Here is a 26,471-nt window from a genome sequence, read left to right as displayed (position 1 = left end):
AACCCTGAAAGTTATATTTTATTATTTAGAGCTGCAGAAATATTAAGATGAACACAGACAAGAATAGCACAGGCAAGAATCTGTTTTTCAACTTATAGGTCCACCAGAAAGTAACATTTACAATCCTAAAAACAGGCAGCTACAAATTCACAGAACTCACAAATTGAAGCAATCAGCTCTATGTAAAACAGCTAGAAATTTAGCTGGCACTTTAATATCCTAATGAAGAACCTGAAAACCGTTCTCCATTAAGATCATATGAAATCCTTTCTTAAACAAAAAAGCCTGCTTATTAAAAGACGACACTACAAGAAGTGTCACTACAAGAAGTGTCATGATATGTGCAATTCACTTTCAAGTGTTGAGCAAAAAAAATTTTTAAAAAATATATAAAAGTATGAGACACACATAAACAACAGATAAAACAAATATGTCAAATTATTGTCTGATTAGCAAATTGTTAACAATGAACAATTGTTGATTGTGGAGTCTAGATGGAAGGTATATGGCTGTTCTTTGTATTGTCTTGGCTTTTCTATGTTAAAAATTCTTATGATAAAAAAACTGGAAAGGAAGTTTACACACATTCTAAGCTTAGACATATAATTGACATAGGTCTCTTCCTCCCTTAAAATAAATATTAAATATATTTCAGTAATAATCATATTTTATTTGAGGTTTTTCAATGAACTATAAAACCAGCCAATAGAGTTGAGATATACAAAGAATTAACTTTGATATACAAGAAGCTTCTGAACATAATAGAAAGGGCTTCTAAAATTTCTGCCTAAATTCATTCCACTGGAATCCATTAAAGTATCTAAACCTTGCAGATACAGTTAAAGTTAGTCGACTTAAAGTTAGGAAAGTCAGTTCTTTGCCTTTCCTTTCTTTACAGGGAGTTGACCTGTAGCTTCCAAATACTTATTAATGAGGTCCTCTTGTGTGGACGGTGAGCATGGCTGATATTTGCAGTACTCCATTGTGTATTCGCCCTTCCCCTGGGAGTTAAAAAAAAAAAAAAAAGCAGATTTTTAAAAAAACTGTCAAGTAAAGTCATACAAAGACAAAATTCACAAATTTGATCATTTGATAGGGTAGTCTCTTCAAGAGCACTAAAGTAAAATTTAAATATTCGCTTACCTCTGTGCATGACCTGAGTTCAGTAGAATAACCAAACATATCATTTAGAGGAACCTGGAAGCAAACAATAGATATCTTAGCATTGCTTATTGAAAAATATTTGAGAAAAATACAGAGAAGGCTTAGCCACTTAATTCCTTTAGACTTAGGCTTCTAACATCTCTTAGTTTAAAAAGGATTAAAAGGCAAAGAGAAACATATTTTTGTTTTATTGCAAGCAGAAACCCTATTTGGAAATAATCTCATCTGACAGTCACAACTAGAAACCAGATCTTTCAGTTTCAGAGTGGACATGACTGACACCCTTCCCTCCTCATCCCCGCTCCACTCTCTGGCTGAAGCTCAAGCATGCAGGCGTGTTTCTTCTGTGAAAATGTTAATATAGCTTTCCTTTGGATACCTCAATGATAATGCTGATAGCAGTGTCTTCTAGGAAGCCTTACAGCATGTGATAAACACTCTTCCATGAGTTATAAGTCAAGTAAGGTACAGGAAAGGGAATAAAATATTAACCCAATAAATTAGAGATAACATAATAAAACAGCTATGTAAATAAAGCTATAATGAGACAGATAAGTATACATTTAAGAAAATGACATATTCACAAAAGGCCTACATGAGATGAATCTAATTTTCAGCTTTTGCATTTAAGAGTTAATTGCTCTAACAGCAAATTATAGAAATTGCCACATATATATAATTCAACACTCAAATAGCCAGAGAAATTTGTCCATTTGCTCTACAATCTCCAAAAAGAAAAGCTAACTCTAATTTCCTCCTGCGGTTAAAGAAAGCAAGACTGTCAGTGACCAACAGTACTTACATCTGCATACAGTGTAAAATAGTCCTCGACTCCATCCTGTCCTGTGATTACCCCACGGCGCCGGTTAATCCCTGCAATCACTGCTCCCTGAAATTCATTTGGGGCTATAACTTCCACAGACATAATAGGTTCAAGAACACATAATGTTGTATTTGCCAAGGCTGGATTTAAAAAAAAATAATAAATAAAATTAGTTTATTAGTCTTTAAACAAACTGGAATTCTTTTCTATCCAGATATACACAGGGTGCTCTGGACTCACTTTTCAGGTAGCAGTAACAGTCACTCTTCTAAATGGAAATTCGAATAAGACAAAACTTAGTTTTAGTATTAGTAGTTCCATTACCATATTTTTATCTTTAAAAATCATTAAGCTGCAGAGGATAATATAAAAGGGGTCTTAACAACCACATTCGATCAAGTCCTTCGCCATCTACATTATGCAGTTGAGAGCTACTTAATCTCTCTTTCTGAAAATCTTTAGGAGTAAAGACACTGTTAAGTCTTTGATCAATGAAAACCAATTCTCTCCTGTTGGTCCTTGGCAGACAGTTATCTTTAACTATACGAAAATCAACTTTACAATACTCAAGTCACATCTGAGATCTATTTTTTCTTTTCTAGGCTGAAAAATTTCAGTATCTGAGAATTAGAAAGACCAAGTTTCTAGTTTCTGTATTGCCCCTAATAATCATATGCCTTTTGGAAAAACACAATCTGTCCAGGTCTCAAGTTTCTTCACCTAAAAAGTAAAGATATTGGACTAGATGTGATGGGCAATTTAAACACTAAAACTCAACATGCATGCCCATGTTTATTTTTTTTATCGCACTTAATACATAACCAGAACACTTCTTACTGTGATGAATGCTGACTGAGGTTTAAATGCAACAATGTGGAGAGAATATAATAAAATGTCAAACATTTTTCCTTAAATTGGATGTTATGACAGTAAGGAATAAAACTTTAGCCTCAGACTGAAAGAATTATCTTTATATAAACATTTTAAGAAAAACACAAAAAGATGACACAGAAAATATTTGTTATAAAATAACTATAATTTCCCAAGTATTAATTTGTTTAAAATAAGCTAATTAGCAATTATTCTTATATATTCATTCGGTGTCTTCTATGAAAGACAATATTAGCCTAAGTGCAATAATTATAATGGCAATTTAATATACTTGTATTTCTTTAAAATATTTTCCAACTCAAATCATATCCTACCTGAGACCTACCTCTGACTAGTTCATCCTAATTAGCGAATTCCGTTCTGAAAAGAGGAATAACTGAACTTTGCAGACTCTTAAACCTCATCAGCTAAGCCCTGCAGACCCTACATAGGCATGTAAAGCAGCAGACTAACAATTCTAGACTGTAGAAATAACTCTATTTCTCGTTAGAATAGCTGTTTCCTTGGCTCTAAATAAATGCATTTAATGAAGAAGGCGCCCAGAAAGAGATGTGAGCAGAGCAGACATATTAAGATTCAGTTATATGTTATCTAGTGTTTTCAAGGTCAATAATATGAAAAGAGCTAGATTGTGAAAGAGCCATATTTTAAAGGGGGGAAGGGGCCAAGTATATAGTCTCTACCACTCAGTTGCTGAGAATGGCCTGTGCATTTGTTCCATATCCTCTCTACCTGTTGCTCCTTTCTTCCTAAATCCACCTCCCAACTTACTTCCAAACAACCTGCCTTTATTCATGCCTTCCTCTAACCCCATTCCAGGTGATAAGACTCCAGAGCTAACTTACCCTGCATTTTTCAATAGTCAGATGACAACCAAGTCCTAAAAACAATTTTTCCTCAAGCAGATCCATGTGGTCTGTAGCTTTTTAAGGTAGGAAGTAAAAACACCAATATCATCACAGGACCTTTTAAGCCTAAAGTGGTGGGTAGAAGTGGTAATGTTTCTGGTTCATCTCGCTAAGGAATAACACCACCTTGGTGCTAAAGGCTGTGTGAGGAGGAGGTACGGAGCTAGGGCTCTGGCCCAGGTTTAACTCTCAGCTCCACCACTAACTAGCATGTGACCTTGGGCCACTGAACTCAGTATTCTGAGTCTCAACTTTCTCAACTATAAAGTCACCTGTGAAGATATGATAATCCATGTACTCAGCAAAATACACAGCACACAAATGATGAATAAATATTATGACCACTCTGAGGCAAAAAGCTGAGAAATAGGTGGCATGGCACAGTGCTAGGTCAAAGGTGACACGAGGGAAGAGAGGTCAGCATCCATTAGGCCCAAATACGCATGTGCAGGTGTTTCTAAGAACATTCTCATTTAGTACCGTGGAAGTTCTATCTCCAAGCATCACCCCGACATCATCTCTTTTCTTTTCCAGGCGGCAGAGACGCCTTCTGAGAAAGAAAACCTGAGTCTTACGACAGAACTTGGTGGGGTTGGCAGAATTGAGGCTTGGCAACTTCATGAGGTCAGGTTCCCCTGACTGCTTTGAACATTACTGAGAAATGCTTTTGTGAGAAAGAAAAAAATGGCACAAAATTACAAGCCCTGCACCAAGCTCATGAATTCTTAGTGATCAACAAAAAATACCAAAGTTCCACAACTTTTAAACCAAGGATCAAACCTTAAAGGGTAACTTCTTTAAGAAGCAGCACTCCTATGTCTTGGCGTACTACTGGTGTAAAGCTTTTTAAACTTAATGTTAATAAAATTTTCAACACTTAAAAAAAAACAAAACAAAAATGTCCCAATGATTTGCTCATTTCCACACAGTAAGTATGAAGCAGCGGAGCCAGGATTCGAACTCACAGTTCATCATGCAACTGGGCAGGAAATCAAAAAAGGGGCCCTGTCAAGTAAATGAGCTGACCATGGCCCTGGTAGGCCTTTATTTCTTTTGTAGAGTGGCTACAAGTTCGATGTTTCTGGGGAGACCAAGCATAATGTTCTTTCTAAACTTTGGCCATAGAAAATGATGGCAACGCTCATGTCTGTAAGGTGAAACATGGCCATAATGAACACTTTAGTTGCGTCACTGATTAATCTCAGGGGCAAAGTTTCAATTGTGACTGAAAATAGTTCTAGTTTCCATTTTTTTTAAATGAAAAACACATGGGAATTCGAACTATTTTTCTTCTAACTTTGATAATGGAGAATAGCTCATAGGTATAAGCTATTCTATTACCAAGCTCATTTATCAACATTTCACCCTAAAACTCTCATATGGCATTCAATGGAGATGTATGTATGCTGATTGTCTTACCGAGCTTGGCAAAAAAAATTTTTTTTATCCTTTATCCTTTTGTCTTTTATTAATGGAGAAATAAGAATTGGATGAGGAAACAGAAAAGACATTCATTTTTAATGCTAGCACCCTGCATATTTGCACAAGTTTATCTGCCAAAAAATAAAAACAAAAAACAAAACAAACCAAGTTCTTAATTCACATATCATCTAGTGCTTTTCTTTTGCACACCCAAATAGTTGTATATTTAAATAATTAAAAATTAAATGGTACACAGTCAACTGTTTAGTTAATATTTATAGATATACAGATGTTCTTCATGGATGTACATGTGTATATTATGGGCATATACACCTATATTATTTATATTTCATATAGGAGCAATTAAAAAGGAATGAAGCCCCTTGTTAACTGATAACCACATCAATTATCTCACTTTATGTAACTTCTATCTGCAGGAAAGCTAACGATTTCAGTCAAGAAGCAGCATAGAACTAATGACTATTTATAATTTAACTGTACTTTAAAAAAGTATCACAATGTATGCACATTTACCAAATCATCACATTATGTAGTTCAAATATCTTACAAATCTTACATTTTGTCAATTATACCTCAATAAAGCTGAAAAAAGAATATGAGGTAATTACAACGAATCTGTCAGTTTAAGATTTATTAAAGTTAATACTTAGAGGACAAGAGATAAGTGTTTGAATCATGCCTAATAAAATCTTATTTTCTTTGTGACTTTATTTTCCTTTTCCTATTACCATAATTTTCAGGTTGTGACAGGATTTCTAGATCAAAGGGTTCAACTGTGTTTTTAATAGACAGCTGGCAGAAAGAAAATGGATTATTCTTCCTTTTGCAACTGAGAAATGAAAACACGAATTATTAATGGTTCTCAGTAGTTTCAGTAAAATATGGAATTAGCAACCTGGTCAAGGTATGAGAAACCGTCTCCAACCATTGCCCCACTCCTGAACACAGATGTGAACAGATCCAAAACAACAAAAGTCCAAAATTCATATAGAATCAATAAACTCTTAATTTATAGAATGCTTAGAAAATGGTATGCTATGATTAATCTAATATTCTATTGTCCATTTTGAAAAGAAATGTTGAAAACATCTGACATGTTTTGTGAATCATGATATAATTTTCCTAAAGACATTTATAGACATTACTAAAGACACTTAGGAATGACCATAATAACAGGTATGGAAGAGATGATAAAAAGAAAGAATTTTTTGGTTTCAAGACACAGCTTTTGAACTTCTTTTGTTGAATAACCCTGATGTCAAACTGCTGTGTTTGACATCATTGCTTTGCTCTTTTAAAAGCAGTGAATCAGATATATTTGCAACTGCTTTGGGCTCTGTTTTATAAGGGTTTTAATATACATATCATTCTGTGTGAGAAAGGCTGACAATTTTAGCAGTCTAGCAAGAAGTCTCCAGGATGAATAAGATTTACTGAATTCTTACTATGCCCTCCTCGAAATGCCTAAAAGCCTCAAATGTCATATGTAAAATTTTTTTACAAATTTATGATTTCCTGACATCTGAATAAGTCACTAAAAATAGCATGACTGTAATGTTTCTTTAAAATATTTCTAAGAATGCTGAGCATTTTTGTCTTTTCTATTAAAAATAGAACTTAGAAATTCTTAATTTTAAACATATAAAAATTACCAGATAACTCAGAACAAGGTAGGCTTTAATTTTGCAAGAAAGAAAACACCATAATCTATCCTCACTTTGATTCTATGACTATTTGTGCAGGACCAGCCATGTTCTCGGGTATGCTGCCCAGTGCCCTGAGAAGAGAACAAAACAGCAGAGTGCTGCCTTCTGAGACTCTGATGGTCTAACATGGGAAATAATCACAGTGATGTGGTGAATGGTAGGACACACCATACCTTGTTTAAGGGCACCTTCTCCTGCGCGGATGAAAGAGATTTCATTGGAATCAACCATGTGATGTGCTCCATCTTGCAGGACAAACCGCAGCCCGGAGAGCCTGTGACCAGACAGAGGGCCCTTCTCACAAGCATCCAAAAATCCCTGTTAATGAATGAACACGATTTCTAGGGTGAATGCATTTCACCTGCAGTTGCATTACCAAGAACCCCCCCCCAAACATTTTAGTATTCATAAGTTTAACATTTTTACGTATTCAACATTTCACTGCTCAAAAACAAAGTTTTAAAAAGTTGAACAGCCTTACTATTTAAGTTTTATTTGTGGCATCTAGAGTAATCCCTTGGAAAAGCATATTATTTAAAGTTGTGAGCTGGTTTGAATGTGAATGCTAACAATCACATTCTCAAAACCTCATCTTCAGAATTAACTCTCAAAACCCATTATAGAGACAGCATAATCTTAATTTTACAAGGAGGAAATAGAGGAAAGGCAAATCTAAGGCACAGCCTAAAAGAAACCCATCACCAAAATTTGCATTTATCCAAGCTGTGTTTTGAGCTCCTAATATATTTCGATCACTGCTTTGCTTCATTGGCAGATCACATTATAGCTTTTGTGTTACACAATGTCAGTAAGAACTAAAATTAAAAAGTATTTTTCCAAATGCAATTTTTTAAAATACCTTTACTAATATACAATAAACTATACACATTTAAAGAGTATGATTTGATAAATTTGCAATTCTTTTTTCATTCAGTCACCTAAAACTTTCAGAAATCCCTAGTGACTACTACAAATTTCAACTGCTGATTACAATCAATGAAGTAGTTTAACTTATCAAGAGAAATATATAATTTTTGAAAAGCAACTTATCAAGAGAAATAACCATTAAGAAACAAAATTATTTCCTTTCACTGTCCTACTGTATATTTATAACTCTTGAACTTAATAAATTAAAGATTCTAAATCAGATGGAAAGCTTAATACTTAAAGAAGCAGGACTGTAACTGAATTGAAGCCTGGAAGACAATGTGATAGAAATATGATTTGCTACCTAATAAACTGTCTTTGATTTTTTTAAATGCAAGAAAGTTTTGTTGTTGTTTCCTTTTACCTTTTCTACGGCAGGCACAAATTGTTTTGGAACATTTGACCCGAATGTTTCATCTGAAAACTCCAACTTAGTGTAGTTCTCTGGGTCCAGAGGCTCCAGCACACCTATCACTTTTCCAAACTGGCCTGCACCACCTGATTGTTTTTTATGTGTAAACTCAAACCTGAAAATGATTTTGGAGGGGGGAAAACAAAAAAAAACAACAAAACACAGCATTATGTAATTACTGAAATAAAATAAATCCGAATTTAAATGAAAATCCACATTTCATCACTTCTACTTTTTCCTTCAAATATGACGACCTTGCTATAAAATTTAGTTTAGAATCTATTTAAAATGAAAACCTCTCCTTTCTGTTCTTATGTAGAGGTGAGGGCAGGGTGCACCAAATAATCCAGTCTTAATTCTGCCAACTCTAAATTTCACAAGTAGAAAAGTAAAAGGCAAGTAATTAAACAAAAAGTTAATTTAAGGTTCTTGTTCTAGTAACCTACATTCCAAAGAGCTCATGCACATCTTTTGGAATGCTTCCCTTTCCTAGTACGCAATGTTCTCTCCTTAAATTTCTATGAGAGGACCGTTACTTGAAAAATAGGAGCTCTGAAGTTCATTTATTCATAAAGTTCCTACTTGATTTTACTACTTGGACATTATGGACTGTTGAAATCCAAGAGAAGGGAGTTTCAGGTGGAATAATTAACATCTGAAAAATGATTAATGGCAAAATGATAATGACTAAACATAAGTCATTTAGTTAGACACATACACAGACACAGGTGTTTACTTTAAACCACTAATAGCAACATAAATAGAACTGAATAAACATTTTATGTACATATTAAAACATATATAAACATAGGCTATTATTTTATTAAAAAAACATTTCATGACTATCTACTGTTTGCACGGCACTGCTTCTTTCAAATTGAAACCTTCCAAGACCATAAGATGGAAGACACATGCTTCTTTCAAAATTGTCTGCAGTTAACTGCAGGTAAATGAACATTAATGAGTATGTATTTCTACATACAGATCTGTGAGTGGTTTGGAAGAAGTAAATATCCATTTTGGTAGGAGACACTAGTTTGGAATAAGCAGATTTCATAAAGACCCTAAGTGTGAATGTGCCTGATGAACTGACTTTAAATAATCTTCCAGGGGTCAACAGATTCAGGATGGGCTGGGAAAAACAAAATGCTAAAAGGTTAATTTTCCTGGAAGGGGAAAAAAACCAGTCATCAGAACTCAGAGAAATGAAATAGAAGAGAAACAACTGCCAAATCACCACAGAATTACTGAAAGGATTACAAAACTGTAGTCCACTGACACGTTCTTGGGTATACATGAGTTCTTTGAGACATTTTTAGTTTTGTTTTCAATCTGACAACAATATAACATCTATACAACATTCTCTAGATCTATGCTGTCTATATGGTAATCACTAACCACTGATATTCACGTTTAAATTAATTAAAATTAAATAAAATTAAAATTAAGTTCCTTAGATGTACTAGTCACACTTTGAGCGGTCAGCAGCCAAATGTAGAGAATGACTACTGTACAAGCCAGCACAGACAGAACATTTCCATCACTGTTCGAAGTTCTACTGGACAGCACCATTCTGGAAGACCAGCTCACAAACAAGCAATCCATGCAGTTTCAGGAACCATGTCTGAATTTATAATCAAGTGGATGAATGCCAAATAAAAAAACATATATGCCGAGTTTGTATGAAGCACTTTTTATGGATTGATTGTCTTACTTATTCTTCATCATGAATAGAAGAAGTAGGTACTATTTTTATTACCATTTTACAGATGAGAAACCTGAGGGTCAGAGAAGCTAAGTAACTTGCCAAACATTATATAGCTATTACATGGCAGAGCCGGGATTTGCACCAAAACCAACACTCTTAAACATTTTTCTAGAAGGCTAATAAGAAAATATAAACTAATTTAATCTGCAAACGATGCATTCACTTGAAAAGTCATAAAGGGTGCTACTCGAAGATTCCCCCTCTCCCCCGAAATAGTTTAAATAGAGAAGAGGTGAAAGAATATAGGGATGCTGAAGGTAAAAGAACCCATGCCCTTGTGGTCAGACCACTGACATACTGCAAAAGGCAATTTAATTTTGGCAAAACATCATCCCTCACGTTAAAGTTAATTTTAACTAGAATTGTGCTGGTTTTACCATTTATCTCTATTTCGCAGATTTATTTTGACTTTATAGTTGTACCAAAGTTGCAAATCATAAGTATTTTTACTTAGTTTTATGTTCATACAGTTATATAAAATTGTAATAATTTAATTTACCTGACTCTGGAGACCAATAATGATTTTGTTACTTTCAAGGTAATCTAAACACTGAGGATAATGATCTATTTATTGACTAAACTATTCATGAAGCTTTAGTAACTAAGACTTCAAGAACTCAAATATAGAAATGAGATTCTCCTAATGCAGTTTATTTAACATCTAAATAGGCAGTTACATTTTTTAATGTAATAATGTTTTAAAAAGAACCTAAATTGGTATGTGTACTTTTAGTAAGTGCCTGTTATGTCACAACCTATGCTACTATCCTTGATCTACAGAGATTACAATTATATTCATAGTGTCCAAATGGTGACTTTACCAGGAGGTCCACATATTGTACTTCTCACATCTCTGGTAATAACACATATGTTAACTGAATACTTGTGAAACTTCTAGAAAGGATAGGAAATGCCTTACTGCTTACTATTTTTAAAAAATCTACTTAATCCAAGGAAAGGCTTTATAAATAAATTGAAAAGTGTATTTGAGGAAGACATTACAAACACATTTTTGTTAACTTTTTTAAAAGCACCACTATATTGTGTGTACCAAAAAAACTTTTAAAAATCCATTTTGAGAAAAAGAGCAAAGAATCTTTATCTCCAAGCCAACAACCTAATGTGAAAGTTTGACCAATACACCTGATGAAAAGAAATCTTAGCGTCCTAAATTCTTCTAGGGAAAATCCAAAGAATAGCCTGTGTAGTTCCTTTAAAGGTGACCAAAGAAGGTGATAAATCTAGAGTGAAAATACACTGCCTACGTACTAAAAATTTGTGCTTGCTTAAATAAAAGCAGCAGCTTTAAAAACTCCTGCTTTTCTTAGAACCCACTTCAATGTAGTGCTTCGTATAAGTTTTTGTTTTAACTCTTAAAGTTAAATTTTAAAGTGACTGAAAGTTAGAAGGATGATGTTCTAGGAAAATCATCCTTCTAAAATTAGTGAAGGGAGGGGTACCGGTGCATTTTAAATATTCTCTGGACCCAAATTACATAATCCTCCAATTTAATGCTAAAGTTTGCAGTATCTCAAACCTTTATTTGGAAAGAGTTGGTCCAACTCTTACAGAAGTTGGTGATGAACTAGCCTGTTCCTACACTTTCACAATGGGAAGGGGAAAGAAATTGTCTGAATGGATTCACTGAGCTCCTTTGTACTTTGCCCTGTACCTGCTACTGTGAGGTGTATAAGAAAGTTATGCTCCTGTCTGCAGGTGAAGCAACCACACTCTCTTTGCAGGAAGAAACTGGGCCCCAAGGAAGGCACTCCACAAAGGCAAACGCCAACCCCGCACCTCTGCACGGCTAATAAATGTTAGGATGAAGTCTCCTACCCCTCCCCCCCCCCCCCCGCCCCACCAGAGGAGGAGCTCTCGCCTAGCAGGAACCTGAGGGCAAAAGTACGAGCAGCAAGGGCGGGGCCGCGGGAGAAGCCCAGCAAGGAGCCAGCGCCCAGACGCTGCTTCCTGAAACGGAAGGAGGGAAGGAAGGAAGGAGGAAGAGGGAGGGAAGGAGCTGGTCCCGCCCACGCCTAGCCCCAGCCCCAGCCCCAGCCCGGCTTGCTGACTTTCAGCAACGGGAGCAGGCTGAAAGGCGGCGCTCTGCTACGTGTCCCGTTAAGCTTGAGCAGACCCGTGTTCACCCAGCCGCAGCCCATCGAGAATGGAAATCCCGCCGACCCACTACCCAGCCTCCAGGGCGGCCTCCGTGGCGGAGAACTGCATCAACTACCAGCAGGGGACCCCCCACAAGGTGTTTCTGGTGCAGACAGTCAAACAAGCCAGCAAGGAGGTGAGTCCGGCTGCGGGCGGCGGGTGGCGCGGGCACTGGCTCCTCTCCTGAGGGTCAGCCTGGCTCCGATCCAACAACACCCTCCACCCCACCCCGCCCAGCTGGAGTCAGGTCTAGAGAGGTTAACATTTCTGGGGAGAGTGAACACTCCAGTTTCTGGGGACAGCCCGGGGCTGTTTGTTGTTTTCACGGGAAAGCAGACATGGGCACTATTACAAGTAAGTGGGGAAATTTTCCCTGGGACGGGTGGGATTTTCCCTTTTCCCTAAGTGAAACCTATAGGAACCACTCAAAAGAATCTTAAAACTGCCACGTTTTTAATCTACTACTCCAAACCTGGTTGCACAAAAGCTCCTTTCTTGCAAACGATTTTTCATTTTAAAACCAATCCTTATTAGACTCTTTGACCAAAACGAAGGGGAAAACAAAGAGCAAGAGAAAACCGAAGTCAGTGTGGACTGAAGCTTGGCTTTAACCACCCGAACACTACTGCCACTGGCTGTCATCCACGGTGTATGCTGGCGCTACCCCTGGCTAAAGGGTTAAATTAAATGCTTAAGACCTGAGCAATCACCAAGCTTGTTTCCATTTTACTAAAATCTAATGGTTTGGAGATCGTTCTTTATTTATCTGATGATATAAGTTTAACTGATAAGTCTTTTAAGTGCTGACAGGGAGTAGATGTTATTTCAAAACTAGACCAGATAACATAATTAGGCATAAACTCTCAATAGAGTCTGGATTCAAAATGAAATACCTAAACATATGTATTACTGTTATAAAATTTGTTAAAGTATCATTTTGCAGGTCCATTAATATACAAGTAAAAACAATACTTAACATGTTTACTCACTTTCCTGTAACCTGCCTCAAAATGGAATTCACCTTCACCGAATACTATTTGGAGGTACATAGGGCTTTTCAATGGTGTATCCTATTTGTCATCTTTAAAATTAAAAGCTGTTTCAAATTTTCTTATGTAGAGAATTTAGGATCACAGATCCAGAGGTTGAAGTCTTCTGATGCTTGAAAGTAAATTGGAACCCTTTTATTTACATATGCTTTTATCCCACCCTTTTGTTCTCATCCAAAATAAACCTGATAGAGGACCTGCTAAATTAGATGTCACATACGTGGACCTATGCCTTTTTAAAGTCTAAGGCTTTAATTGTTTACTCCCTTCAAACAAATGAGAATAGATTCTTCTAACAAAATAGAGAATTGAATTATTGTTATAACTAAACATTTTCTTAATTTTAGGATATTCCAGGAAGAGGACATAAGTATCACCTTAAGTTTTCTGTGGAAGAAATTATCCATAAAGTAAGTGAAATGTCTTTTATTATTAAATAAAATTTGATTCTAAATATTCCAGATCACCTTTGCTGATCAAATCATATCATTAATCTTTAAGTTGTTGTAAAACCCTGCCTTGAAAAAGTAACGACCATACAAAGGCCGGTTTTTACTCTTTTTGTGTATTTTGAGATACAGAAGTATTTCTCTCGAGCTATTTAAAAAACAGACTCTATATACCTCAAATTCCCTTTGAACATACTCGGGACGGCCTGAACTTACGCTTAATGTTGACAAGTGAAATAAAATACTCTAATCATTGCCACTTTATGTGTTTTCCTTTCTCATTCTGTTTTTGATTTCTTTTAAAGAAAGCAAGTGTTTTAGTTAATTATGAGCAAAAAAAAAGAGCTAAAGATATGTTCAGATAAGAATCTTTGAGTAATACTGCAGGGAAATTTTTATATACCTGTCAAATTACTAACACAAAGTTAAAAGGAAGGAGTTGCAATCTGCACCATAACCATCCTGATGTTAAAAAAAGCTTGCCCTTTTGTTGAGCATAATTCGAGATACAGGCTAACATAAGGACATTCATTAAAAGGCATCTGAGCTGCTAGACAACCATCTTTACAAAACAGAACCAATGCTACAATCTTTTCTTTTTACATCTAGATACAGATTGCTACATCTGAGTTTGAGAAAATTTGTTATTTCAGGAGCAGAGAATAAGAGTAATGGACTTAAAAAGTAACCAGAATCTGGAGCTAGTATATAAAATCAGACTAAAATCTGGCTTTGCAAATGTACACCCCATTAATAATGAAATATATTCCAAGTTTTAAGATGCAATAGATAACGATCTACATGTCTTTTGCAAAATATCTTTTGCAAAATATTTCAAACAGCAAGTGACAGTGAACTGTACAGCTGAAGTACTTTACCCTCTAATGGGACAAGATACTGCACCAGAAGTCAACTTCACATTTGAAGGAGAAATTGGAAAGAACCCAGATGAAGAAGATAACACATTCTATCAAAGACTCAAGTCCAGGAAGGAACCACTAGAAGCACAAAATATTCCAGGTATATAAATAAGGCATGGGGAAATATTTTTTCCAACTTTAAGATCACTATCAATTATCTATGCTCAAAATTGTCAGATGTTAACATTAGTTGGAAATATACTGTCATTGCAAATCCATTACTGGCCTACAAAAAAAAAAGTCCTTGAAACTTTACAGATCCATGGCTTAATTATTTTCTGTGCACAATTGAAAGAAACTAAGACATCAGAATTTAGATTTTTTTTAAAAAAAAGTTAATATGGTATATATAAAGTAATTCCATTTCTCATGTTTCTCTCACCAGACAGTTTTGGAAATGTATCTTCAGAAATGAAGCCAGTTCGACATTTAGCCTGGGTTGCCTGTGGTTATATAATATGGCAGAATTCTACTGAAAATACATGGTATAAAATGGTAAAAATTCAAAGTGTCAAGCAAGTGGTAAGTAATTTCCATAAAATACACTATCAACATGGTTTATATTTACTGAAAGTGTTATGATTCATTCCTAGTTAAATAGTGCCCCTTGAGTAATTTTATATTGAAAATAGTGTACCCAGTATTTTGAAGGAGAGGTCAGTTACAATCAAGGCCAGAGAAAGTGAAGCTACAATTTCAAGTGAGCAAAGTCTTGAATTACAATTTAGCATTCAGTTTTTGTGCTCACCGTAATACAGATTATTTCCTTAGACAACCTAAATTTTCTGTTCAAATTACTATTGTCATACACTGTTGAAACTACCTCTACTTTTTTCCTCTGCTGGAATAGTAGCGCCAGAGCTACTCAGACATGGTTACCATTTTTTCCCCCGGGTTCAGCCAAAACAAAATATTAGCATCTCAGTCTTTGTGAAACTTGCTATATATAATTTCTTTTATAACCCATTTAATCATAATTTACAACCTTATATCTTGTTGCAAGCCTTGTTTTCTTAACTGTGATAGGACTATTCTGAACTGCCTCTTTCTAGACCTTAAAGAGATAAAAATAAATTATTTGATTTTAGCTTTGTTAAGGGGTTAAGAAGAAGAAAATGTCAAGTAGTAGTGTCTAATGGAAAACAACAACAAGAAGAGTGTGTAAAGAAACCACAACAGTTTTAGCAGTTCCATAAAAGACAGACTTTCCAATTGACTCATTACAGCTTGTTGTTAACTGCTGGAGCACCTTTACCCCACAGGCTTTCGCAACCAGTTATTAGATAGCTACAGGCACTGGAGGTTAGGATATGCAATTACAGTACTCAGAGTGTGATGTCAAATACCTAACATAAATATCACAACATTTTAAGAAACAGCCCTTTTCTAAAGCATTTTTGAAGATATCAACCCTGGTTACAACATTCTTATAGGGTACTGAGCTTCAAATAATTAAGTTACTGGTCTAGGTTACAGAAGCTATATAGTCATAATTATGATTTCCAAGCCATGTTTTTATAGCAAAATATGCACAAAGACAGAGCTAGTGGTTTTATGAAAGAAAATTCCTATAACCCTTCAACAAATTGTAGTTTTAAAGTGTTAATGAAGATCTCAATAGAAGGATTAACAACTGCTTCAGGCTATATATATTATATATCTTTACCTATTAAGATTCAAGATGTAAGAAACCTTATAACTGATTTTTACCTTATCTTTAAAGGACATTCTTGGGTGACATATTCAAAGAAAGGATTACTTCAGGATACTAGAAGGAGAAAATAGTATACTTTTATTTGACCCTGTGGCCACATTTATAACCACTAACAACCAAAGGAGCCACAGGAGCTTGTGCTTCTAGGAGCTTAGAGTCTAGGGCTTATTTCAGTACATTGATTATATAAGCCTTAAAAGAGCCTTATGTCTGATAGTTGTGGTTTTAAACTACGTGGATGCGAGATTTCTGTGTAGCTGCTGGTATAAATACTTTACATGAGCTAAGCAATAAGCAGCACAGATCAAAGCTTTAATTACAAGCCAGATAACTACATTTATTACATTTTACTATTTTCAGTTTTTTTAAAAGACAATTTCTATTATAAAATTGGGATTCCATTAATGTAAACACTCATTTCAGTGGTTTATCCCTTAAATGATGCTTTTCTGAACAATGTAAACATTAAGGAATTTTAAATGACCAACTATAGACTGTAATGCTCTTAAGCACCTACCGCTAAAAACAAAGGAAAATGATTTTTAGAATAACAAATGAAAAATCATAATTTAAAATTGTAGTCTGAATATAAAGTTTTTCTCTCAGGCTAGATAATGACATTCAATTTTTATTTTTACTTAAGTGGGAGTTTTATAATCTAATGAAAGCTGATTTTTAAAATTAAAATATTGTTTTTGCCAATGATACTGTTTTACACACCAGGTTTTTATTTATTATAGCAAAGAAATGATGACTTCATTGAGTTAGACTATACCATTCTACTTCATGACATTGCATCTCAGGTAAAGTATCATTTATACCTTTATGTGATGCCACTTTGAAAACAGACTTGTTTTATAGCCACAGTATGCCCTTATTCATTTTGACTTTAAATCAGAATTTATGTAAATTAAAATAGGCACCAGGTTGAAGTAATTTACATTTGTAGCACTTTAACTTGTTTTGTGCTATTCTTTATGAGGATTCTTTTGTTTCTAACAAAATATAAACCCAACTCTGTTTTCTCAAATGTTTTCTGAATTTTTATCATAGCATTAGTTTCCTTTACTTGCAGGAGATTATTCCTTGGCAAATGCAAGTTCTCTGGCATCCACAATATGGTACTAAAGTAAAACATAACAGCCGTCTGCCAAAGGAAGCACAACTGGAATAAATGAAGACCCTAACACTGGATGAAGTGTCAATATGCTTATTAATGACGTGTATGTAGTCTTCACTGATACTTAGCTTAAGGGGCCAAATTCCAAAGTGTCTCTTTGTATAAGTGTCTTGATTACAGTACAGAACTATATAGCTTCCATAATAGTGTCATGATGTATTAGTGTCTTAATAACAGTGATAGTGCTATGTATATCCCATAATAAAAAGTCTCAATTAACCTGTGTTGCATACTTACGGGACAGGGGCAGTAATCGTCTCTCTGAAAGCAACTTTTGGCTTTCCTGTGATACAAGGACAGCCATATTCTCTTTCCATTCTCTAAAAAGAGCAGGGGAAATAATATTTTGATATATTTACCAAAAAATCCTAAGAATCTTAACTATCAGAAGCATTCATTTAAATATAATAGATAAGCAAATGATAAATCTTAAATCATTTAAGTATCTTATAAGGATAAGATACATGGTATAAACACTACAGACCGTTTTTATAGATTTTATATAAATGAATTCTAATTTAGACTAATTTACACTTACCTCCAGTAAATATATCCACTAAAATTTTATCTTTATTCCATCTTATTACATATTCACTGGGAAAGTATATAAATCTTGTCAGAATTTTCTACTGTCCCAACTTCAATGATATGATCACAATCAGAATTTTTAACCTTAAGTCATATATCTTGTTTTCATTCAGATATACACAAGGTCTTTCCCAGGAAAGTATGGGCCCCACCTACCTATTCTTTTATCTACAGTATAATGATCTTCAAGTACTGACTTAAGAAGAAAATGAGCAAGAAATGACCAAAAGAGTGGGTACTGGTGGGCCAACTTTCTCAGCACGTTTCTCCCTGCAGGTTGTCTCCCTAAGGCTGGGACCAGGATTTACCTAACCCAACTAACCATGACCTGAGAATGGTGAATGGTCTTATCGCAAATCTCGAGCCTTGACTCTAAGAGGTCAGCAATGTTTTACAAATAAAAAGATTTAGAGATCAAAAGTAATTAATTTGTAACACATAGTAAAGGAAGCAGTATACCATATCTGATATTAGTTTATGCACACTAGACTGAGAATTATTGACTTCTGCTCTTAACGAAGACATAAATAAAGTGAATTTAATTAAATTCCTTGTTATTTATTACCTGAGCATAGATTTCCAGGTGTAATTCTCCCATTCCAGACACAATTGTCTCTTTGCTCTCAGTGTCAAAATGGACTTTAAATGTGGGATCTTCTCTTGTAAACCTGCCAATACCTTTCGAAAATTTTTCCAGATCATTCTTAAAAAAAAAAAAAAGTCATTACATGTTTTACTAATCATCCTAAGCAGTGGGATTACTAAAAGAACTCATTGAATGAAATACACAGGCAGTTAAGAAATAAAAGTGACCCACCGTCTAGTTCCTAGGCCATACCCTTTCAACATGGGAGCTTGGGAACTACACGGGAACACAGCCTGGACAGTAGGGGATTTTCTTTCCATACCAAGATATAAAACAAAAGCCCAAGCAAGACTCAATTCTATGCCCTTTCTTATATTGACAAAAACTGTCCATTTGTGAGAAATTGCCCATAAAGCAGAAAGCAGAATCTATGTTACTGTTCTATATTTTAAAAATCCTTTATGGAATCAAAGGAATCAGCATATTCACCAAAACTCTACTGTAAACTCAAGAGGACAGTTAAAACTAACAGTAAGGCAAAGCCACATTGAGACTTTTCAAACGATCTGCTTGGAGGTGGTTTCATCCATCTTTATTCTCCTTACTTGTAATTCTGTATGTGGTATGCAAAATAATAGCCCTCTAAGAATATGCCCTAATTCCTCCAAAGCTGTAAATGTTACTTTACATAGTAAAGCAGACTTTGCAGATGTGATTAAGGTTACAGATATCTTAAATAATCCAGATGGGCCCAATGGAATCACACAGGCTTTTAAAAATGGAAGAGAAATGCAGAAGGGTAGGTTGGAGAGAAGTGAGGAAGAGGCAGGAAATACTTGAAGCACGAGGGTTCATTTTGCTGTTGCTAGCACTGAAGACAGGAGGAAGGGGCTACAAACCTAGAAAGGTGGATAACTTCTTGAAGCAATGAACGGCCCTCAGGTAACAGCAAGGAATAGTGGCCCCAGTCCTACAAGTACAAGCAGCTGAATTCTGCCAATAATCTGAGTAAGCAAGGAAATAAAGTGTCCCATAGAGTCTCCAGAAGGGAACACAGTCCTGCCAATATCTTGCCCAATATTTTAGCCCATTAAGGACTATGTTAGATTTCTGACCTATCCAACTATAATACATTTGTGATGTTTTAAGCCACTAAGTTTGTGGTAAATCCTTATGGCAGCAATAGAAAACTAACATACCCTAAATCACCAGTATTAACAGCTATTTACATGTGCCTGGAGCTGTGCTACGTGTTTTGTATGTTACCTCAAATTCTAACCACAATGCTACAAGATAGAATCATCCACATTTTAAAGGTGAGGAAACTAGGTACAGAGAAGTTAAGTGACTTGCTCAGGGCCACACAAATATTGCATGGCAAAGCTGAGACTGAATCCTGGGTTCGTCTCTCTCCAAAGTCTTTCCCCTGTTCCCTGCATTAGCCAGGTACTCTAAGGGTACTAGAAGATCATACCCCGCCCACATCCCCACTATTAAGACTCACAGCTTTAAGCTGTGACTTCAATATTTGATTTAAATTAATTTACTCCAGCAAACAGATAACCCTGAAGACACCTTTTGGATACTGATGCATTTGATTTCCCTCTATAACTGTGAACTATCAAGACAAAAATCTTACATAAACTCTGAATTTAGGAATGAAGGAGCATAATAATCTTTACCTTCTGGCCCTGCATATTCTGAAGAGAAAAGCAAACAATTTAGCAAAGCCCATGGAACAAACTGTGGCATCTTTAATAAGATGTAAGGTTTGTCTTTCCTCACATTTCTGAGACAGGGTGATTTAATGTTTCTTGCCACCTCAACATTCTCAATTCTATGAGAAGGGTCTGGAAAATCTCAAGTTTCTCAAAATAGTTGTAGTAGCTGTTAATGCAGCCACAGGATAAATCAGAATATTATGTAAATAATAGTTCCCAGATGACAAGGGGTCATAAATGTTCACTGAATGCATGGATGAGTTCATTTCAATACACCTCATTAATGTGATTGTTATGACTGTCAAGGCAACTTAAGAACTAAACAATTATGGTTCAAGAACAAGACTAATTCCAATGGCAAGTCAATGTGAATACAGAACATAATGAAACAATCTAAAAAGCTAAATGACATCAAATCTAATCATAAACCTGTTATATCCAAAAGTGAGAAAAAGTCTTGTTTACAGACTTTCCATGTTAAAATCAGACATTTACCTTATAACTACCACAAACCTAGAGATGTATTATTATCCATGAGGCAATTAATCCATGTAATATTCTAATGTCCCTTATAGTGAGGTTTCCCTACCACTTAGGACAAATGCCCGTTTCCCCTTTTCTATCCCTTTATTCTCTGAATCTAGGAAGTTACACTTACTACTGTGGAGCCAATGATACACTTTTACTTAGTAAAGAGTCATTAAAAGCAGTCTCGTGAATATTTTCAATTTCTTCAAATATAGCAAGGAATAACTATTACTAACAGATTGGTAAATTTTAAAAGGTGATCTCAATACCAAAAGAGGAAATAGACTGCTGGTTAGCACAAGATACCACGTGCACTGTGGAAGCAGATGAAAAAGAGCTCATGTCTTTATTTTGATATATTAAGCATTAAATCAAATGCCTACCTTGTTAGAAGGCTTCATTGATATTGAAATGACAGGATCAGGAACATGAATTGATTCCTAAAAGATTTTTTTAAAAACAGAGAATTCAAATACAGTACTGTATGGGTCAGGGTCAAGAATGTATTAATTTTAATGTTCTACTTTACAAGAGAACAAAGAACAAACATTAAACATCTTTAAGCTAGACAATGTGTATCTTGGTCTGTTTGCATTAAACATAAGAATATATTAATATACTATATAAATAAAGGTATCCATTTATATGGTATCTTCCCTCCAAAAATAACAATATTTATTTACTTAACTGTTTAAGATTCTTCAGTTTATTGACATTGTCAGTTGAACAATCATTTAATGACTCTAAATGGTGAGACATGGAATGCTTATTGGCTGCTGGCTACACTTACTGTTGCTATTGTCTCATAAGTTATTTATTAGATCAAAATTTACTATAATCACTGATATAATTAAGATTATTTTAAGTGCAATGGCTTCCATCACATACTATTCATCCTATGATCTAGGAACTATTATAGTGCCTGTCTGTTAGGGTTGGATCAATTTGTTCATAAATGACCCACTGTAAATTTGTTCACTGCAAATTACCTATTCCCTATGTACTCATATTCTTTCTTTACTGAATTCAAGAGGAGGACCACTCATGAACAAATGGTCATATTGTAAGACAGACAGACTGTTCTCCTGTAGAGGCAAAAATGAGAAGTGAGTGAAGGGAATTCAGAGGCAGGAACTGCCTAAGCATGTGTGGAGGAAGGACTATTTTGTGATGTGACTGCTGTCTGGCGGTGAGCGAGACCCTGGCCAGAATGGGGACTGCTTACCACAAAACCCCTTAGAGACTGTCTGATCATAACAGATGTTCATTCTGACACGAATCAGCACCCTTCCCTTGCCTCTTGCTATGTGGTGGTTCCTGAAACAGGCTGTTGTCCTGACCTGGTGAAGCATGCAAAGTAATTTTGCATCTGGTACTAGTACCCATAACTATGGCCCTCTTTTGACCCCATATATTAATTCTCTGGCACCTGTCAGGTGGGCACGGAATGTCCACTTCATCTTGCAGATGCCCAAGAAGAGGCTGTAATATAAGTTTCCCTTAATCAACTCTGTTAGCTGCCACTGGAGTGGCCTCTTTCTTTGGTCTTTCCCTGCCCTCCGCTTAGAGAGGCAGATTTCAGTTTTGTATGTACTAACAGCATGCTCTTCCTTTCAGGGTCCTTTTCAGTGATGGAAAGGGACCTGTAAGTTCCACATAGCAGGCTGTATGCAGGATGTCAGACTCTCTACTTGTATCTTGCCTTTGGAGCATAGCTCCATCTGTTACGTTATCCCCAAGTCCAATCTAAATGTTACAGTCTGGTCTTACAGTTCTTGAGGAAAGGGTCAACCCTCTGGATACTGAGTTACTAAATAAGGAACACTCTGCTGGGACCAGCCTCACGATGGCGACAATTAGAGAGGCACCCACAATGGGGAGGCAGATCTCAGCACAGAGGAGTCAGAGCTACACAGTCCAGGTGTACCTAGTGGAGATTTTCTCACCACACTAAACCTTGGAGGATTGTTAAATGCTTTTTCTAAGAAAAATAAGATAAGTTAGCTTACACAGAGCACTTGTCTAACTGACATTTAAAGAGCCACAACCAATCTAAATTTTATATCTGTAGTACTCAATGAAAGTGGTTGTTTTTCTGAAGTACTAAATGGACTATAAAAAAACAGACTTTTGAAACTCAAGTGATAAACAGCTTTGAAATTAAATGACTTACCATAGAAAGGCCACTATTATCTTTATTTGTGAATGTGTCTCCACTAGCACAGTCAATCCCAAACAATGCACAGATGTCTCCAGCAAATACTTCATCAACATCCTAATAAAGAAATAACACAAATTGATACAAATAACACAAGTCAGAACAGGGTGACTAAAGAGTACTTGCACAATAAACATTCTGTACATAAACAAACATGGCAGAATCTCTCCATGAATTCTATAAAAAATGAACTGGCTAGAACCAATGCAACACCAACAATCAACTATGGCATGACATACCTTAAAACAAGAACCATATTTAAACCACATCTCAATTGATAAGATTTACTTTAAACGGAAACTCGGAGGTATGGCATCATTACTTGGAGGATCTGCGGTACTGACAGAACACAGAGCCTCACAGTTCTGAAGTCATTCCTATGGAATTAAAAAGCATGTACTATATGTGCTGCCACTGTACAACAATGAGACATGTATGACAAAGGCGTACAAGAAAAACCTATAAAGGAAGTTCTGAAAACAAAGGCAGGATAATGGAAGCCATTGTACTTAAAATAATCTTAATTTCTCACAGAGTCAAGCAGTTAAGAAAACACAGGAAATCTAAGCACAAAGCACTGGTGCCTCTAAACTTCCTAGTTTTTGTCTTTTTATGTTGACAGTTCATTCATAACAGCTGTGTCTGTGAATGAGCAAGTGTGCGCGTATTCACAGCTGTACAATTCTGGCTTCTGGCCCATAAAACAGCTGTGGCATTCACTCATCCCCCTAGCCTGCCCCCTGCTGACTATCTCACAAAACAGCAATGCTGTTCGATTTTGAAAGACTGCCTATACAAAAGTTGGGGCCACCAAAAATTATTGAATGTCCAAAGACTTTGCTTAGACTAATACATTTTTCCAGAAATATAAAGCTGAATTGAGAAAGGGCGAGAGTAAGCGACAACCTCACACACTTGGTATTCCTGCCAAGGTCCAATTCTATGCACCACAGAAGGTTAGAACAGATTCAGAGCCAATTCAAGAATTCAAGACAAAATTTATCTTCCAGACCAGATCTTCAGAGGTTTTAAATCTCCAGATGGTCTTAACACCATTATGACCCTTCTGGTGTTGGTTCTATGAATATAAAGCTCTTGAGTCAAACAGAACTTTCACACCGCCATATTTCAGAAGTAAATCCTTTGAACAATGTGGGATAAGTGTGAACTTATTACATTCACTTACCTTGGAGAACCACAGTTACACTGTCCTAAAAACCTATTATAATGATAACTCTTGAGGAAAGTGCCAAATTTGTGTTGAGTCTTTGGGAACCAACTGTCCCTTCTTAAACTTTGCCATTGAGGACATACAGCTAACTCCAAACAGTGGTATAAGTGTGTTCTTAACATCTGCTAATTTAGCTTATACTAGAGAGCTGCATCAGAACTGTAGCACAACTAAAAATAAAGAAGCTAGGAAAATACGTTTCACTAGAAGTCATTTTCTTGTGGGGCACAGGATACCAGGAAGGTAGATCTATTCCACCTGCACTGGAGAAATTTCGGATCTCACAACGGCCAGGTACTTGCCTCCATCACGTCGGCATGCATGCGGACCAGCCGCTGCACCCGCACCTTCTTTTTTGTTCTCGTGTTATAGATGGTGTCACCCTTCTTCAACTCTCCTTGATAATTGCGAATGTAAGTTAACTGTCCAAATCGACCTGCCTAGAAGTCGAGATTGGGTAAGGGTGGAAGGAATAAAAAAGAAACATAAGAATCAAAATTAAGAGGCAAACTTCAAAGCTAGCTTCAAATATTCCCTATCAATTTTAGTAGCTTTGAATAAAGGTTAAGTAAAATGGTTGTGTTGTTCTTTTTGGTATCACAATCCAAGCTACTACTACTTCTGCATTTCTAAAATTAAAGTTATTAAGAAATTTTTAAAAAATTATTTATATAAGGAAGTATCCTTTTGACTTCTAATATTTGATAAGTTCAGTTTAATACAGTAAGACATAAAAATAAGGTATAATTATTGGAAAGACAACAAAAATATCATTAGAAATGGTAAGCCCGTGTTAATACATCTAAAAAAATTTGAGAATCACCTGGAAAGTTATATAAATAAGTTTTGTAAAATGACTAAATATAAAATGAATAATTAAGAATCAATTCCTCCTGAACCATAATAACACTAACCAATGTGTATTTAAAAGTTGCCAGTTCTTCCCATATTAACTTATAGATTTAACACAATAGGAATCAAAATCCCAAGAGAAATTATTAAACATTTAATCAGTGATTTGAAAATTTATGTAGAAGAATGAATAAATTTAAAAGTTTTGAAAAACTATGGTAATGAGAAGAAACTCACCCTGGTTGATATAAAAATATAGTGAATACTCCAAAACTTAAAATGTAGCACAAATTAGATTGCAGAGCCCCAAATACAGTACAATAATCTAAAATGTTTAATTCATTTGTCAACAGATGATAAAGGACACATAAAAAAATGGAAAAATTCAAAAATTGAACTGGATAATTATTATTCTATTAGGAGGTAGAGGAGGAAATAAATTTAGATGCTACCTCACAATATATAGCAAAACAAATTCCAGTTAGATTAACAATCCAAAAAACCCAACTAGAAAAATGGAGATTAAAACAAAAGTAAATATTTACTAAGTATACTCAAAGAATAGGGTTTTTAAGGTTAAAAATGAGTGACTAAAGACTACGTTTGACTAAATAAATTTTAAAGTGTTAATTGTTTTTAAAAATCAACTTTATTAGAGAAAATATGTACTAACAAAAGAAATAGATAATTACAAAAGAAGAAATACAACTGCATAATAAATGCAGTATGTAGAAAAATGTTCTCTAATTTTAGGAATTAAGGCAAGATTAAATAAAAACCATTTTTCATTTATTGTCAGGAATGATTTTTAATAAATATTCAATGTTAACAAAATTTGGTTAAAATAATCCAATATATTAATTCTGATGATATGAAAGCAACTAGCAATATAAGCCATTAAATATTAAACTATGCCATACCTTTAAGTCAATAATAACTATTCCTAAATATATTTTTAAAAGCTTTATGCGTAAGAATTGTCACTGCAATGTTACTTCTATTTTTTAACTTAAAATTACTTTTTTTCTCCTTTTAGAGAAACAAATGACAGACAGTTCCTTTATATCAATAAGTAAACTGTAAAAGATTTTAAGTAAAATTTTAAAAAAAGCCCACCAAATATAATTCCATGCCAGAAATAACCATTTGTGCACTTCCAACTTACCCGTTTTTCCCCCCACACTTAAAATACTATGAACAGAAGCAACAACACAACAAAAAGCATACCCAGTGCCC

The 26,471-nt window shown here is 35.1% G+C and overlaps 2 protein-coding genes across 3 annotated transcripts in view; one reads left to right on the top strand and one right to left on the bottom strand.

Moving 5' to 3' along the window:
- GFM1 (G elongation factor mitochondrial 1) overlaps positions 1 to 26,471 on the bottom strand; it is a 37,265-nt gene continuing 10,794 nt past the window's right edge. For both annotated transcript variants that reach the window (XM_016148872.2, XM_036219044.1), the window contains exons 9-18: positions 24,686 to 24,823; positions 23,108 to 23,209; positions 21,318 to 21,374; positions 18,665 to 18,802; positions 17,749 to 17,831; positions 8,227 to 8,389; positions 7,109 to 7,253; positions 1,967 to 2,127; positions 1,144 to 1,197; positions 1 to 1,001 (exon numbers count right to left, since the gene is read on the bottom strand). In XM_016148872.2, coding sequence (XP_016004358.2) covers positions 870 to 1,001; positions 1,144 to 1,197; positions 1,967 to 2,127; positions 7,109 to 7,253; positions 8,227 to 8,389; positions 17,749 to 17,831; positions 18,665 to 18,802; positions 21,318 to 21,374; positions 23,108 to 23,209; positions 24,686 to 24,823 — 1,173 coding nt within the window. In that variant the 3' untranslated portion in view covers positions 1 to 869. The remainder of the gene's footprint in view (positions 1,002 to 1,143; positions 1,198 to 1,966; positions 2,128 to 7,108; positions 7,254 to 8,226; positions 8,390 to 17,748; positions 17,832 to 18,664; positions 18,803 to 21,317; positions 21,375 to 23,107; positions 23,210 to 24,685; positions 24,824 to 26,471) is intronic.
- LXN (latexin) lies at positions 12,062 to 17,730 on the top strand. Its single transcript, XM_016148884.2, has 6 exons — positions 12,062 to 12,335; positions 13,596 to 13,658; positions 14,540 to 14,717; positions 15,003 to 15,139; positions 17,072 to 17,134; positions 17,407 to 17,730. Exons 1-6 carry the CDS (start codon positions 12,207 to 12,209, stop codon positions 17,503 to 17,505), a joined length of 669 nt encoding a protein of 222 aa, XP_016004370.1. The 5' UTR covers positions 12,062 to 12,206; the 3' UTR covers positions 17,506 to 17,730.

This window comes from Rousettus aegyptiacus, unplaced genomic scaffold, assembly GCF_014176215.1.
Source record: "Rousettus aegyptiacus isolate mRouAeg1 unplaced genomic scaffold, mRouAeg1.p scaffold_m13_p_4, whole genome shotgun sequence".
Classification (NCBI taxonomy): domain Eukaryota; kingdom Metazoa; phylum Chordata; class Mammalia; order Chiroptera; family Pteropodidae; genus Rousettus; species Rousettus aegyptiacus.
This window is presented reverse-complemented; position numbering and strand designations above follow the sequence as displayed.

What these genes read in the sequence shown, in the direction of transcription:
- LXN (XM_016148884.2), top strand. Translation starts at nt 12,207, where the DNA reads ATGGAAATCCCGCCGACCCACTACCCAGCCTCCAGGGCGGCCTCCGTG. An exon ending in TTCAAAGTGTCAAGCAAGTG is followed by an intron (nt 15,140 to 17,071) that starts GTAAGTAATTTC and finishes TATTTATTATAG; the next exon opens with CAAAGAAATGATGACTTCAT. An exon ending in TTCATGACATTGCATCTCAG is followed by an intron (nt 17,135 to 17,406) that starts GTAAAGTATCAT and finishes CTTTACTTGCAG; the next exon opens with GAGATTATTCCTTGGCAAAT.